We start from the raw sequence: 14,296 nt of genomic DNA on the forward strand, positions 1-14,296 counted from the left end.
AGAGGGACATTATATCACTACAGGACAAGACAGTAGAGGGACATTATATCTCTACAGGACAAGACAGTAGAGGGACATTATATCTCTACAGGACAAGACAGTAGAGGGACATTATATCACTACAGGACAAGACAGTAGATGGACATTATATCACTACAGGACAAGACAGTAGGGGGACATTATATCACTACAGGACAAGACAGTAGAGGGACAAGACAGTAGAGGGACATTTATACAGGACAAGACAGTAGAGGGACATTATACTACAGGACAAGACAGTAGAGGGACATTATATCACTAGACAAGACAGTAGAGGGACATTATATCTCTACAGGACAAGACAGTAGAGGGACATTATATCTCTACAGGACAAGACAGTACAGGACAAGACAGTAGAGGGACATTATATCTCTACAGGACAAGACAGTAGAGGGACATTATATCACTACAGGACAAGACAGTAGAGGGACATTATATCACTACAGGACAAGACAGTAGAGGGACATTATATCACTACAGGACAAGACAGTAGAGGGACATTATATCACTACAGGACAAGACAGTAGAGGGACATTATATCTCTACAGGACAAGACAGTTGAGGGACATTATATCACACTAGAGGGACATTATAGGACAAGACAGTAGAGGGACATTATATCACTACAGGACAAGACAGTAGAGGGACATTATATCTCTACAGGACAAGACAGTACAGGACAAGACAGTAGAGGGACATTATATCACTACAGGACAAGACAGTAGAGGGACATTATATCTCTACAGGACAAGACAGTTGAGGGACATTATATCTCTACAGGACAAGACAGTAGAGGGACATTATATCTCTACAGGACAAGACAGTTGAGGGACATTATATCTCTACAGGACAAGACAGTAGAGGGACATTATATCTCTACAGGACAAGACAGTAGAGGGACATTATATCTCTACAAGACAGTAGAGGGGACAAGACAGTTGAGGGACATTATATCTCTACAGGACAAGACAGTAGAGGGACATTATATCTCTACAGGACAAGACAGTAGAGGGACATTAGGGGACATTATATCACTACAGGACAAGACAGTAGAGGGACATTATATCACTACAGGACAAGACAGTTGAGGGACATTATATCTCTACAGGACAAGACAGTAGAGGGACATTATATCTACAGGACAAGACAGTAGAGGGACATTATATCACTACAGGACAGTAGAGGGACATTATATCACTACAGGACAAGACAGTAGAGGGACATTATATCACTACAGGACAAGACAGTAGAGGGACATTATATCACTACAGGACAGTACAGTAGGACATTATATCACTACAGGACAAGACAGTAGAGGGACATTATATCACTACAGGACAAGACAGTAGAGGGACATTATATCACTACAGGACAGTAGAGGGACATTATATCACTACAGGACAAGACAGTAGAGGGACATTATATCTCTACAGGACAAGACAGTAGAGGGACATTATATCACTACAGGACAAGACAGTAGAGGGACATTATATCACTACAGGACAAGACAGTAGAGGGACATTATATCACTACAGGACAGTAGAGGGACATTATATCACTACAGGACAGTAGAGGGACATTATATCACTACAGGACAAGACAGTAGAGGGACATTATATCACTACAGGACAAGACAGTAGAGGGACATTATATCACTACAGGACAGTAGAGGGACATTATATCACTACAGGACAGTAGAGGGACATTATATCACTACAGGACAAGACAGTAGAGGGACATTATATCACTACAGGACAAGACAGTAGAGGGACATTATATCACTACAGGACAAGACAGTAGAGGGACATTATATCTCTACAAGACAGTAGAGGGACATTATATCACTACAGGACAAGACAGTAGAGGGACATTATATCACTACAGGACAAGACAGTAGAGGGACATTATATCACTACAGGACAAGACAGTAGAGGGACATTATATCACTACAGGACAGTAGAGGGACATTATATCACTACAGGACAAGACAGTAGAGGGACATTATATCTCTACAGGACAGTAGAGGGACATTATATCACTACAGGACAGTAGAGGGACATTATATCACTACAGGACAAGACAGTAGAGGGACATTATATCTCTACAGGACAAGACAGTAGAGGGACATTATATCACTACAGGACAGTAGAGGGACATTATATCACTACAGGACAAGACAGTAGAGGGACATTATATCTCTACAAGACAGTAGAGGGACATTATATCACTACAGGACAAGACAGTAGAGGGACATTATATCACTACAGGACAAGACAGTAGAGGGACATTATATCTCTACAGGACAAGACAGTAGAGGGACATTATATCACTACAGGACAAGACAGTAGAGGGACATTATATCTCTACAGGACAAGACAGTAGAGGGACATTATATCTCTACAGGACAAGACAGTAGAGGGACATTATATCACTACAGGACAAGACAGTAGATGGACATTATATCACTACAGGACAAGACAGTAGGGGGACATTATAGCTCTACAGGACAAGACAGTAGAGGGACATTATATCACTACAGGACAAGACAGTAGAGGGACATTATATCACTACAGGACAGGACAAGACAGTAGAGGGACATTATATCTCTACAGGACAAGACAGTAGAGGACATTATATCACTACAGGACAAGACAGTAGAGGGACATTATATCACTACAGGACAAGACAGTAGAGGGACATTATATCTCTACAGGACAAGACAGTAGAGGACATTATATCACTACAGGACAAGACAGTAGAGGGACATTATATCTCTACAGGACAAGACAGTAGAGGGACATTATATCACTACAGGACAAGACAGTAGAGGGACATTATATCACTACAGGACAAGAGAGGGACATTATAGTTGAGGGACATTATATCACTACAGGACAAGACAGTAGAGGGACATTATATCTCTACAGGACAAGACAGTAGAGGGACATTATATCACTACAGGACAAGACAGTAGAGGGACATTATATCACTACAGGACAAGACAGTAGAGGGACATTATATCTCTACAGGACAAGACAGTTGAGGGACATTATATCTCTACAGGACAAGACAGTAGAGGGACATTATATCTCTACAGGACAAGACAGTTGAGGGACATTATATCTCTACAGGACAAGACAGTTGAGGGACATTATATCTCTACAGGACAAGACAGTAGAGGGACATTATATCTCTACAGGACAAGACAGTTGAGGGACATTATATCTCTACAGGACAAGACAGTAGAGGGACATTATATCTCTACAGGACAAGACAGTAGAGGGACATTATATCACTACAGAACAGTAGAGGGACATTATATCTCTACAGGACAAGACAGTTGAGGGACATTATATCTCTACAGGACAAGACAGTAGAGGGACATTATATCACAACAGGACAGTAGAGGGACATTATATCACTACAGGACAGTAGAGGGACATTATATCACTACAGGACAAGACAGTAGAGGGACATTATATCACTACAGGACAAGACAGTAGATGGACATTATATCACTACAGGACAAGACAGTAGAGGGACATTATATCACTACAGGACAGTAGAGGGACATTATATCACTACAGGACAAGACAGTAGAGGGACATTATATCTCTACAGGACAAGACAGTTGAGGGACATTATATCACTACAGGACAAGACAGTAGAGGGACATTATATCTCTACAGGACAAGACAGTTGAGGGACATTATATCACTACAGGACAAGACAGTAGAGGGACATTATATCTCTACAGGACAAGACAGTAGAGGGACATTATATCACTACAGGACAAGACAGTAGAGGGACATTATATCACTACAGGACAAGACAGTAGAGGGACATTATATCTCTACAGGACAAGACAGTAGAGGGACATTATATCTCTACAGGACAAGACAGTAGAGGGACATTATATCTCTACAGGACAAGACAGTTGAGGGACATTATATCTCTACAGGACAAGACAGTTGAGGGACATTATATCTCTACAGGACAAGACAGTAGAGGGACATTATATCTCTACAGGACAAGACAGTAGAGGGACATTATATCTCTACAGGACAAGACAGTTGAGGGACATTATATCTCTACAGGACAAGACAGTTGAGGGACATTATATCTCTACAGGACAAGACAGTAGAGGGACATTATATCTCTACAGGACAAGACAGTTGAGGGACATTATATCTCTACAGGACAAGACAGTAGAGGGACATTATATCTCTACAGGACAAGACAGTAGAGGGACATTATATCACTACAGAACAGTAGAGGGACATTATATCTCTACAGGACAAGACAGTTGAGGGACATTATATCTCTACAGGACAAGACAGTAGAGGGACATTATATCACTACAGGACAGTAGAGGGACATTATATCACTACAGGACAGTAGAGGGACATTATATCACTACAGGACAAGACAGTAGAGGGACATTATATCACTACAGGACAAGACAGTAGATGGACATTATATCACTACAGGACAAGACAGTAGAGGGACATTATATCACTACAGGACAAAGACACCCAGACCCTAGTAAAATATTCACACTGATTGGTCTCCAACTGAGAAGATCCAAAATGAGCAGGCTTTTGTTCCTGCCCAACACTATTATGTTCTAACAGATGGTACCTTGCTACTGTACTGCTTGGCACAGTGCGGGCAGCAGACGGGGGCGGTGGCGATCGTTCCCGTCAGTTGGGTGTGTGTGCTCAGCATGGGGTCGGGTTCCCCGGGGACGGCAGGGCGGAGCTTCCTGATGCTGGGGGGTAGTTCCGCCCCCGGGTGGTTCTTCAGGATGTGGGCCTTGCGCTTACTGGCCGACTTATACACCTGGGGGAGGGGTTATGTCAGCATGTTGTGAAGATAGACAAGACAGAGAGACAGGGTGGTTCTTTATACTCCAACTTTAAAACTTCCATTTAGTCTCTCAGGTGGTTTGGGGTTTTGACCTGGGAAGATGCATCTTAAACACTGGAAAACATTGAAAAGGGCAAAGCTTTACCTGAGCAAAATCAACAATGCTGTTTCATAAACAAAAAATAATTTAATTGAATTGCAACCTGTTTTCCTAAACTAAAAATAATTTAATTAAATTGCAACCTGTTTTCCTAAACTAAAAATAATTTGATTAAATTGCAACATGTTTTCATAAACAAAAATAATTTGATTAAATTGCAACATGTTTTCCTAAACTAAAAATAATTAAATTAAATTGCAACATGTTTTCATAAACTAAAAATAATTTAATTAAATTGCAACCTGTTTTCATAAACTAAAAATAATTTAACTAAATTGCAACCTGTTTTCCTAAACTAAAAATAATTTAATTAAATTGCAACCTGTTTTCCTAAACTAAAAATAATTTAATTAAATTGCAACCTGTTTTCCTAAACTAAAAATAATTTAATTAAATTGCAACCTGTTTTCATAAACTAAAAATAATTTGATTAAATTGCTACCTGTTTTCCTGAACTAAAAATAATTTAATTAAATTGCAACCTGTTTTCCTAAACTAAAAATAATTTAATTAAATTGCAACCTGTTTTCCTAAACTAAAAATAATTTAATTAAATTGCAACCTGTTTTCCTAAACTAAAAATAATTTGATTAAATTGCAACCTGTTTTCCTAAACTAAAAATAATTTGATTAAATTGCAACCTGTTTTCATAAACTAAAAATAATTAAATTAAATTGCAACCTGTTTCCATAAACTAAAAATAATTAAATTAAATTGCAACCTGTTTTCCTAAACTAAAAATAATTTAATTAAATTGCAACCTGTTTTCATAAACAAAAAAATATTTAATTAAATTGCAACCTGTTTTCATAAACTAAAAATAATTTGATTAAATTGCAACCTGTTTTCATAAACAAAAAATTATTTAATTAAATTGCAACCTGTTTTCATAAACTAAAAATAATTTAATTAAATTGCAACCTGTTTTCATAAACTAAAAATAATTTAACTAAATTGCAACCTGTTTTCCTAAACTAAAAATAATTTAATTAAATTGCAACCTGTTTTCCTAAACTAAAAATAATTTAATTAAATTGCAACCTGTTTTCCTAAACTAAAAATAATTGAATTAAATTGCAACCTGTTTTCATAAACTAAAAATAATTGAATTAAATTGCAACCTGTTTTCCTAAACTAAAAATAATTTAATTAAATTGCAACCTGTTTTCCTAAACTAAAAATAATTTAATTAAATTGCAACCTGTTTTCATAAACTAAAAATAATTTAATTAAATTGCAACCTGTTTTCATAAACTAAAAATAATTTAATTAAATTGCAACCTGTTTTCATAAACTAAAAATAATTTAATTAAATTGCAACCTGTTTTCATAAACTAAAAATAATTTAATTAAATTGCAACCTGTTTTCCTAAACTAAAAATAATTTAATTAAATTGCAACCTGTTTTCCTAAACTAAAAATAATTGAATTAAATTGCAACCTGTTTTCATAAACTAAAAATAATTGAATTAAATTGCAACCTGTTTTCATAAACAAAAAATAATTTAATTAAATTGCAACCTGTTTTCATAAACAAAAAATAATTTAATTAAATTGCAACCTGTTTTCATAAACTAAAATTAATTTAATTAAATTGCAACCTGTTTTCCTAAACTAAAAATAATTTAATTAAATTGCAACCTGTTTTCATAAACTAAAAATAATTTAATTAAATTGCAACCTGTTTTCCTAAACTAAAAATAATTTAATTAAATTGCAACCTGTTTTCCTAAACTAAAAATAATTTAATTAAATTGCAACCTGTTTTCATAAACTAAAAATAATTTAATTAAATTGCAACCTGTTTTCCTAAACTAAAGAAGAGAACTGTTTCAGACAGACATCTGTACCTTGTCACAGTACTGACAGAAGTAGTCTCTGTTGGGTTTGATGATGGGAAGAGTGAGCTCAGGAACTTCCTCTATACGCATCTCAGGGTGCCGCTTAGATAGATGGTTCACCTAGGATAGAGAGAGGGAGTCGGGTCGGTATAAAACACACAGATCGACATAAAACACACAGATCGACATACAGCTCAATTATTGGCAGAGTTTTTTTTTTTCATTTCTGAAAAATTACAATAACAGGGGAGGTTAGCATGTTTTAGGGTTTGATATAAAAATGCTAACCTCCCCTGTTAGTGTAATAATGAGAGGTTAGCATGTCTTGGGGGTATGATATAAAATGCTAACCTCTCCTGTTAGTGTAATAATGAGAGGTTAGCATGTCTTGGGGTATGATATAAAATGCTAACCTCCCCTGTTATTGTAATGGTGAGAGGTTAGCATGTCTTGGGGGTATGATATAAAATGCTAACCTCCCCTGTTAGTGTAATAATGAGAGGTTAGCATGTCTTGGGGTATGATATAAAATGCTAACCTCCTGTTATTGTAATGGTGAGAGGTTAGCATGTCTTGGGGGTATGATATAAAATGCTAACCTCCCCAGTTATTGTAATGGTGAGAGGTTAGCATGTCTTGGGGGGTATGATATAAAATGCTAACCTCCCTGTTATTGTAATAGGAGAGGTTAGCATGTCTTGGGGTATAATATTTGTGCATCTGTAAATTTCTCATCCATCATTATTCCACGATTGGTTCTGAATTGTCTGTAATCAGGGTAGCAACCACATTGTTTACAAACTTATTCTATTCTGATTTACAATAAAAAGTAACTCCAAAATGACACAATACATTTATTTACCATTAATTTCTATTGGACACAAAATAATCAGAAACACAACCAAAACAAACAGCAAATGCATCCAACAAGTTGTTAGAGTCATATGTTGCATATATATATTCTCCTCTCTCTCTCTCTCTCTCTCTCTCTCTCTCTTCTCTCTCTCTCTCTCTCTCTCTCTCTCTCTCTCTCTCTCTCTCTCTCTCTCTCTCTCTCATCCCTTTCATCCCTCTCCCTCTCATCCCTATATATATATATATATATATATATATATATATATATATATATATATATATATATATATATATATATATATATATATATATATATATATATATATATATATATACACACACACACACACACACAAAGACATCCACTATATATGCAAAAAAGTATGTGGACACACCTTCAAATGAGTGGCTATTTCAGCCACAAGTGTTGCTGACAGGTGTATAAAATCGAGCTCACAGCCATGCAATCTCCATAGACAAACATCGGCAGTGAAAGAGACTCTACTGAAGAGCTCAGTGACTTTCAACATGGCACTGTCATAGGATGCCACCTTTCCAACAAGTCAGTTTGCAAACGTTCTGCCCTGCTAGAGCTTCCCCCGGTCAACTGTAAGTGCTGTTATTAGGAAATGGGAAAGTCTAGGAGCAACAACGGCTCAGCTGTGAAGTGGTAGACCACACAAGCTCCCAGAACGGTGAGTGTGTAATCTAGGAAGCCAGTGTCACTACTCACCAGCATACCTCGGCGTCTAAAACCCATCATACACATGCGACATTTAAACATGAAGCTCTCCAAGTCTGTGGTGGGAACCTTCTGCTTCAGGGCCTTGGATCGATGGATACGGTCTGCCTTCTTAGCCTCGCGCTCTGGGTTGTGCATCCGCTGCATGTGCTCTCTCAGTTTATCCTTACGCTGAAGGAGAGAGAGAGAGAGGGGAGGGAGGGAGGGAGGGAGGGAGAGAGAGAGACAGAGAGACAGAGAGACAGAGAGAGAGAGAGAGAGAGAGAGAGAGAGAGAGAGAGAGAGAGAGAGAGAGAGGTGAGGGGAGGGAGGGAGAGAAAAGAGAGGGATGAAAGGAGATGGAGAGAGGGGAGAGAGAGCGAGAGAAGAGAGGATGAGAGAGAGAGGGGAGAAGATAGGGGTGAGAGACGGACAAGACTGAAACACACACAACCATCTGCAGAGCTCTTTACACTCAACTGAGTCACTGTACTGGTCAGGTGGTCTGACATACTATACTTTAGGGTCAGGAGTTTTACCTGTCTGTCTGTCTGTCTGTCTGTCTGTCTGTCTGTCTGTCTGTCACACACATACCTTAAACTGCTTTCCACAGGTGGAGCAGAGGAAGTCCTTGCGGTCGCTGTGCCGCAGCATGTGGAGCCGTAGCTCTGTCAGGTCTGCAGAACGCCTTGTCACAGTCTGAGCACTGAAAGATCTTCTCAGAGTGGAAGCTATGAACATGCTTCTTCACCTGGTGGAGAGACCAGACCAGGAGACAGTTAGGGAGACATTACATTACATCACTAGAGCAGTAGATCCATGTCCTACTGCCTACTGATTGATTGATTGATTGATTGATTGGCACAGAGCGGCTCTAATTTTAACATGTAAGATGACTGAAAACACATTGCCATCTACAAGGGGATCAGAGGAGATGAGTTTGTATGACAGTTATACACTGAATGTACAAAACACTGACACAGACTGACCAGGTGAATGATCCCTTATTGATCTCACCTGTTAAATACATTTCAATCAGTGTAGATGAAGGGGAGGAGACAGGTTAAATAAGGATTAGATGAAGAGGAGGAGACAGGTTAAATAAGGATTAGATGAAGAGGAGGAGACAGGTTAAATAAGGATTAGATGAAGAGGAGGAGACAGTTAAAGAAGGATTAGATGAAGAGGAGGAGACAGGTTAATGAAGGATTAGATGAAGAGGAGGAGACAGGTTAATGAAGGATTAGATGAAGAGGAGGAGACAGGTTAATGAAGGATTAGATGAAGAGGAGGAGACAGGTTAATGAAGGATTAGATGAAGAGGAGGAGACAGGTTAATGAAGGATGAGATGAAGAGGAGGAGACAGGTTAATGAAGGATTAGATGAAGAGGAGGAGACAGGTTAAAGAAGGATTAGATGAAGAGGAGGAGACAGGTTAATGAAGGATTAGATGAAGAGGAGGAGACAGGTTAATGAAGGATTAGATGAAGAGGAGGAGACAGGTTAATGAAGGATTAGATGAAGAGGAGGAGACAGGTTAATGAAGGATTAGATGAAGAGGAGGAGACAGGTTAATGAAGGATTAGATGAAGAGGAGGAGACAGGTTAATGAAGGATTAGATGAAGAGGAGGAGACAGGTTAAATAAGGATTAGATGAAGAGGAGGAGACAGGTTAAATAAGGATTAGATGAAGAGGAGGAGACAGGTTAATGAAGGATTAGATGAAAGAGGAGACAGGTTAATGAAGGATTAGATGAAGAGGAGGAGACAGGTTAAATAAGGATTAGATGAAGAGGAGTAGACAGGTTAATGAAGGATTAGATGAAGAGGAGTATGACAGGTTAAATAAGGATTAGATGAAGAGGAGGAGACAGGTTAATGAAGGATTAGATGAAGAGGAGGAGACAGGTTAATTAAGGATTAGATGAAGAGGAGGAGACAGGTTAATTAAGGATTAGATGAAGAGGAGGAGACAGGTTAAATAAGGATTAGATGAAGAGGAGGAGACAGGTTAATGAAGGATTAGATGAAGAGGAGGAGACAGGTTAATGAAGGATTAGATGAAGAGGAGGAGACAGGTTAAATAAGGATTAGATGAAGAGGAGGAGACAGGTTAATGAAGGATTAGATGAAGAGGAGGAGACAGGTTAATGAAGGATGAGATGAAGAGGAGGAGACAGGTTAATGAAGGATGAGATGAAGAGGAGGAGACAGGTTAATGAAGGATTAGATGAAGAGGAGGAGACAGGTTAAAGAAGGATTAGATGAAGAGGAGGAGACAGGTTAAAGAAGGATTAGATGAAGAGGAGGAGACAGGTTAATGAAGGATTAGATGAAGAGGAGGAGACAGGTTAAATAAGGATTAGATGAAGAGGAGGAGACAGGTTAATGAAGGATTAGATGAAGAGGAGGAGACAGGTTAAAGAAGGATTAGATGAAGAGGAGGAGACAGGTTAATGAAGGATTAGATGAAGAGGAGGAGACAGGTTAATGAAGGATTAGATGAAGAGGAGGAGACAGGTTAAAGAAGGATTAGATGAAGAGGAGGAGACAGGTTAATGAAGGATTAGATGAAGAGGAGGAGACAGGTTAATGAAGGATTAGATGAAGAGGAGGAGACAGGTTAATGAAGGATTAGATGAAGAGGAGGAGACAGGTTAATGAAGGATTAGATGAAGAGGAGGAGTGGGTGCCTTTGATTGGGGGTAAGGTAGTGGGTGCCTTTGATTGGGGGTAAGGTAGTGGGTGCCTTTGATTGGGGGTAAGGTAGTGGGTGCCTTTGATTGGGGGTAAGGTAGTGGGTGCTTTGAATGGGGTAAGGTAGTGGGTGCCTTTGATCGGGGGTAAGGTAGTGGGTGCCTTTGATTGGGGGTAAGGTAGTGGGTGCCTTTGAACAGGGTAAGGTAGTGGGTGCTTTTGATTGGGGTAAGGTAGTGGGTGCTGGAATGGGGGTAAGGTGTGGTGCTTTGATTGGGGGTAAGGTAGTAGGTGCCTTTGAATGGGGGTATGGTAGTGGGTGCTTTTGATTGGGGGTAAGGTAGTGGGTGCCTTGAATGGGGGTATGGTAGTGGGTGCTTTGAATGGGGGTAAGGTAGTGGGTGCCTTTGAATGGGGTATGGTAGTGGGTGCCTTTGAATGGGGGTATGGTAGTGGGTGCTTTTGAATGGGGGTAAGGTAGTGGGTGCCTTTGAATGGGGGTATGGTAGTGGGGGCCTTTGAATGGGGGTAAGGTAGTGGTGCCTTTGAATGGGGGTATGGTAGTGGGTGCCTTTGAATGGGGTATGGTAGTGGGTGCTTTTGAATGGGGGTATGGTAGTGGGTGCCTTTGAATGGGGGTATGGTAGTGGGGGCCTTTGAATGGGGGGTATGGTAGTGGGGGCCTTTGAATGGGGGTAAGGTAGTGGGTGCCTTTGACCTGTATGAAGCTCTAACCTGTATGAAGTCCGTGAAGACTTTCGTAGAAGGGTGTGTGTGTGTTGACAACAGAGATATCTCCATCTCTAACCTGTATGAAGTCCGTGAAGACGTTCTCGTAGAAGGTGTGTGTGTGTTGACAACAGAGATATCTACATCTCTAACCTGTATGAAGTCCGTGAAGACCTTCTCGTAGAAGGTGTGTGTGTGTTGACGACAGAGATATCTCCATCTCTAACCTGTATGAAGTCCGTGAAGACCTTCTCGTAGAAGGTGTGTGTGTGTTGACAACAGAGATATCTCCATCTCTAACCTGTATGAAGTCCGTGAAGACCTTCTCGTAGAAGGTGTGTGTGTGTGTGTTGACAACAGAGATATCTCCATCTCTAACCTGTATGAAGTCTGAAGACCTCCTCGTAGAAGGTGTGTGTTGATAACAGAGATATCTCCATCTCTAACCTGTATGAAGTCCGTGAAGAACTTCTCGTAGAAGGTGTGTGTGTGTTGACAACAGAGATATCTCCATCTCTAACCTGTATGAAGTCTGAAGACCTCCTCGTAGAAGGTGTGTGTTGATAACAGAGATATCTCCATCTCTAACCTGTATGAAGTCAGAAGACCTTCTCGAGAAGGTGTGTGTTGATAACAGAGATATCTCCATCTCTAACCTGTATGAAGTCTGTGAAGACCTTCGTAGAAGGTGTGTGTTGATAACAGAGATATCTCCATCTCTAACCTGTATGAAGTTCGTGAAGACATCCTCGTAGAAGGTGTGTGTTGATAACAGAGATATCTCCATCTCTAACCTGTATGAAGTCCATGAAGACCTTCTCGTAGAAGGTGTGTGTGTGTGTTGACAACAGAGATATCTCCATCTCTAACCTGTATGAAGTCTGAAGACCTCCTCGTAGAAGGTGTGTGTTGATAACAGAGATATCTCCATCTCTAACCTGTATGAAGTCCGTGAAGACCTTCTCGTAGAAGGTGTGTGTGTGTTGACAACAGAGATATCTCCATCTCTAACCTGTATGAAGTCTGAAGACCTCCTCGTAGAAGGTGTGTGTTGATAACAGAGATATCTCCATCTCTAACCTGTATGAAGTCCGTGAAGACCTTCTCGTAGAAGGTGTGTGTGTTGACAACAGAGATATCTCCATCTCTAACCTGTATGAAGTCCGTGAAGACCTTCTCGTAGAAGGTGTGTGTGTGTGTTGACAACAGAGATATCTCCATCTCTAACCTGTATGAAGTCTGAAGACCTCCTCGTAGAAGGTGTGTGTTGATAACAGAGATATCTCCATCTCTAACCTGTATGAAGTCTGTGAAGACCTTCTCGTAGAAGGTGTGTGTGTGTGTTGACAACAGAGATATCTCCATCTCTAACCTGTATGAAGTCTGAAGACCTCCTCGTAGAAGGTGTGTGTTGATAACAGAGATATCTCCATCTCTAACCTGTATGAAGTCCGTGAAGACCTCCTCGTAGAAGGTGTGTGTTGACAACAGAGATATCTCCATCTCTAACCTGTATGAAGTCTGAAGACCTCCTCGTAGAAGGTGTGTGTTGACAACAGAGATATCTCCGTCTCTAACCTGTATGAAGTCCGTGAAGACCTTCTCGTAGAAGGTGTGCGTGTGTTGACAACAGAGATATCTCCATCTCTAACCTGTATGAAGTCCGTGAAGACCTTCTCGTAGAAGGTGTGTGTTGATAACAGAGATATCTCCATCTCTAACCTGTATGAAGTCCGTGAAGACCTTCTTGCAGGAAGGGCAGGTGAAGCGTCCGTTTACAGCATGTCCACCCACGTGTTCTTTGAGCAGGTCCAGACGATCGAAGGTGTCGGTGCAGAACAGACAGGAGTAGGTCCGGTGTTCTGAGTGAAGCAGGAGATGGTCCTCCAACGCACCGTGGGACAGGAAACCTTTATCTTAGCAGAGAAGAAGACAGAAAATAATAAAAACATGTACAGTGGGGCAAAAAAGTATTTATTCAGCCACCAAATTGTGCAAGTTCTCCCACTTCAAAAGATGAGAGAGGCCCTGTAATTTTCATCATAGATACATTTCAACTATGACAGACAAAACGAGGGGGGAAAAAAATCCAGAAAAATCACATTGTAGGATTTTTTTTATGAATTTAGTTGCAAATTATGGTGGAAAATAAGTATTATAAATAATTATCCCTGATCAAAACGTAGTGCGCCGCACTATCCGGGGAACAGGGTTCTATTTGATACGAGGGCGGGGACCTAGTGTGTCCATATGTCCAGGGGACAGAGTGGTTAAAACAGGAAGGGGTTCCTTACTGCAGTGATGACAGGACAGGTAGGCCACGGCCGTGACTCTAGGTGGATCTCCAGCTTGTCCTGGTCTCTGAAGGCTTTACCACAGTGG

General features: G+C 40.1%; 1 protein-coding gene and 2 long non-coding RNA genes across 5 annotated transcripts in view; 1 reads left to right on the forward strand and 2 right to left on the reverse strand.

Moving 5' to 3' along the window:
• Positions 1 to 4,659: 4,659 nt before the first annotated feature.
• The window catches only part of LOC127909147 (PR domain zinc finger protein 10-like), a 12,778-nt gene continuing 3,141 nt past the window's right edge, over positions 4,660 to 14,296 (reverse strand). The window contains 8 exon segments of the mRNA XM_052469151.1: positions 4,660 to 4,881; positions 6,920 to 7,030; positions 8,499 to 8,678; positions 9,081 to 9,152; positions 9,154 to 9,237; positions 13,637 to 13,830; positions 14,209 to 14,244; positions 14,247 to 14,296. The exon segment at positions 14,247 to 14,296 is cut by the window's right edge and continues 56 nt beyond it. Coding sequence (XP_052325111.1) covers positions 4,660 to 4,881; positions 6,920 to 7,030; positions 8,499 to 8,678; positions 9,081 to 9,152; positions 9,154 to 9,237; positions 13,637 to 13,830; positions 14,209 to 14,244; positions 14,247 to 14,296 — 949 coding nt within the window.
• LOC127932176 (uncharacterized) lies at positions 9,361 to 10,936 on the forward strand. Of its 3 annotated transcripts, none has more exons than XR_008144432.1 (4): positions 9,361 to 9,616; positions 10,126 to 10,193; positions 10,397 to 10,498; positions 10,839 to 10,936. It is a non-coding gene; the product is annotated as an uncharacterized LOC127932176 (long non-coding RNA). The 3 variants fall into 3 exon arrangements; XR_008144462.1 differs by lacking the exon at positions 10,839 to 10,936 and adding an exon at positions 10,567 to 10,583; XR_008144456.1 differs by lacking the exon at positions 10,839 to 10,936 and having other exon boundaries at positions 10,397 to 10,587.
• On the reverse strand, positions 11,962 to 13,334 carry LOC127932196 (uncharacterized). Its single transcript, XR_008144516.1, has 3 exons — positions 12,730 to 13,334; positions 12,068 to 12,236; positions 11,962 to 11,993 (listed from the first exon to the last, which is right to left on the reverse strand). It is a non-coding gene; the product is annotated as an uncharacterized LOC127932196 (long non-coding RNA).

The sequence above is a fragment of the Oncorhynchus keta genome, chromosome 1 (assembly GCF_023373465.1).
Source record: "Oncorhynchus keta strain PuntledgeMale-10-30-2019 chromosome 1, Oket_V2, whole genome shotgun sequence".
NCBI classification, from domain to species: domain Eukaryota; kingdom Metazoa; phylum Chordata; class Actinopteri; order Salmoniformes; family Salmonidae; genus Oncorhynchus; species Oncorhynchus keta.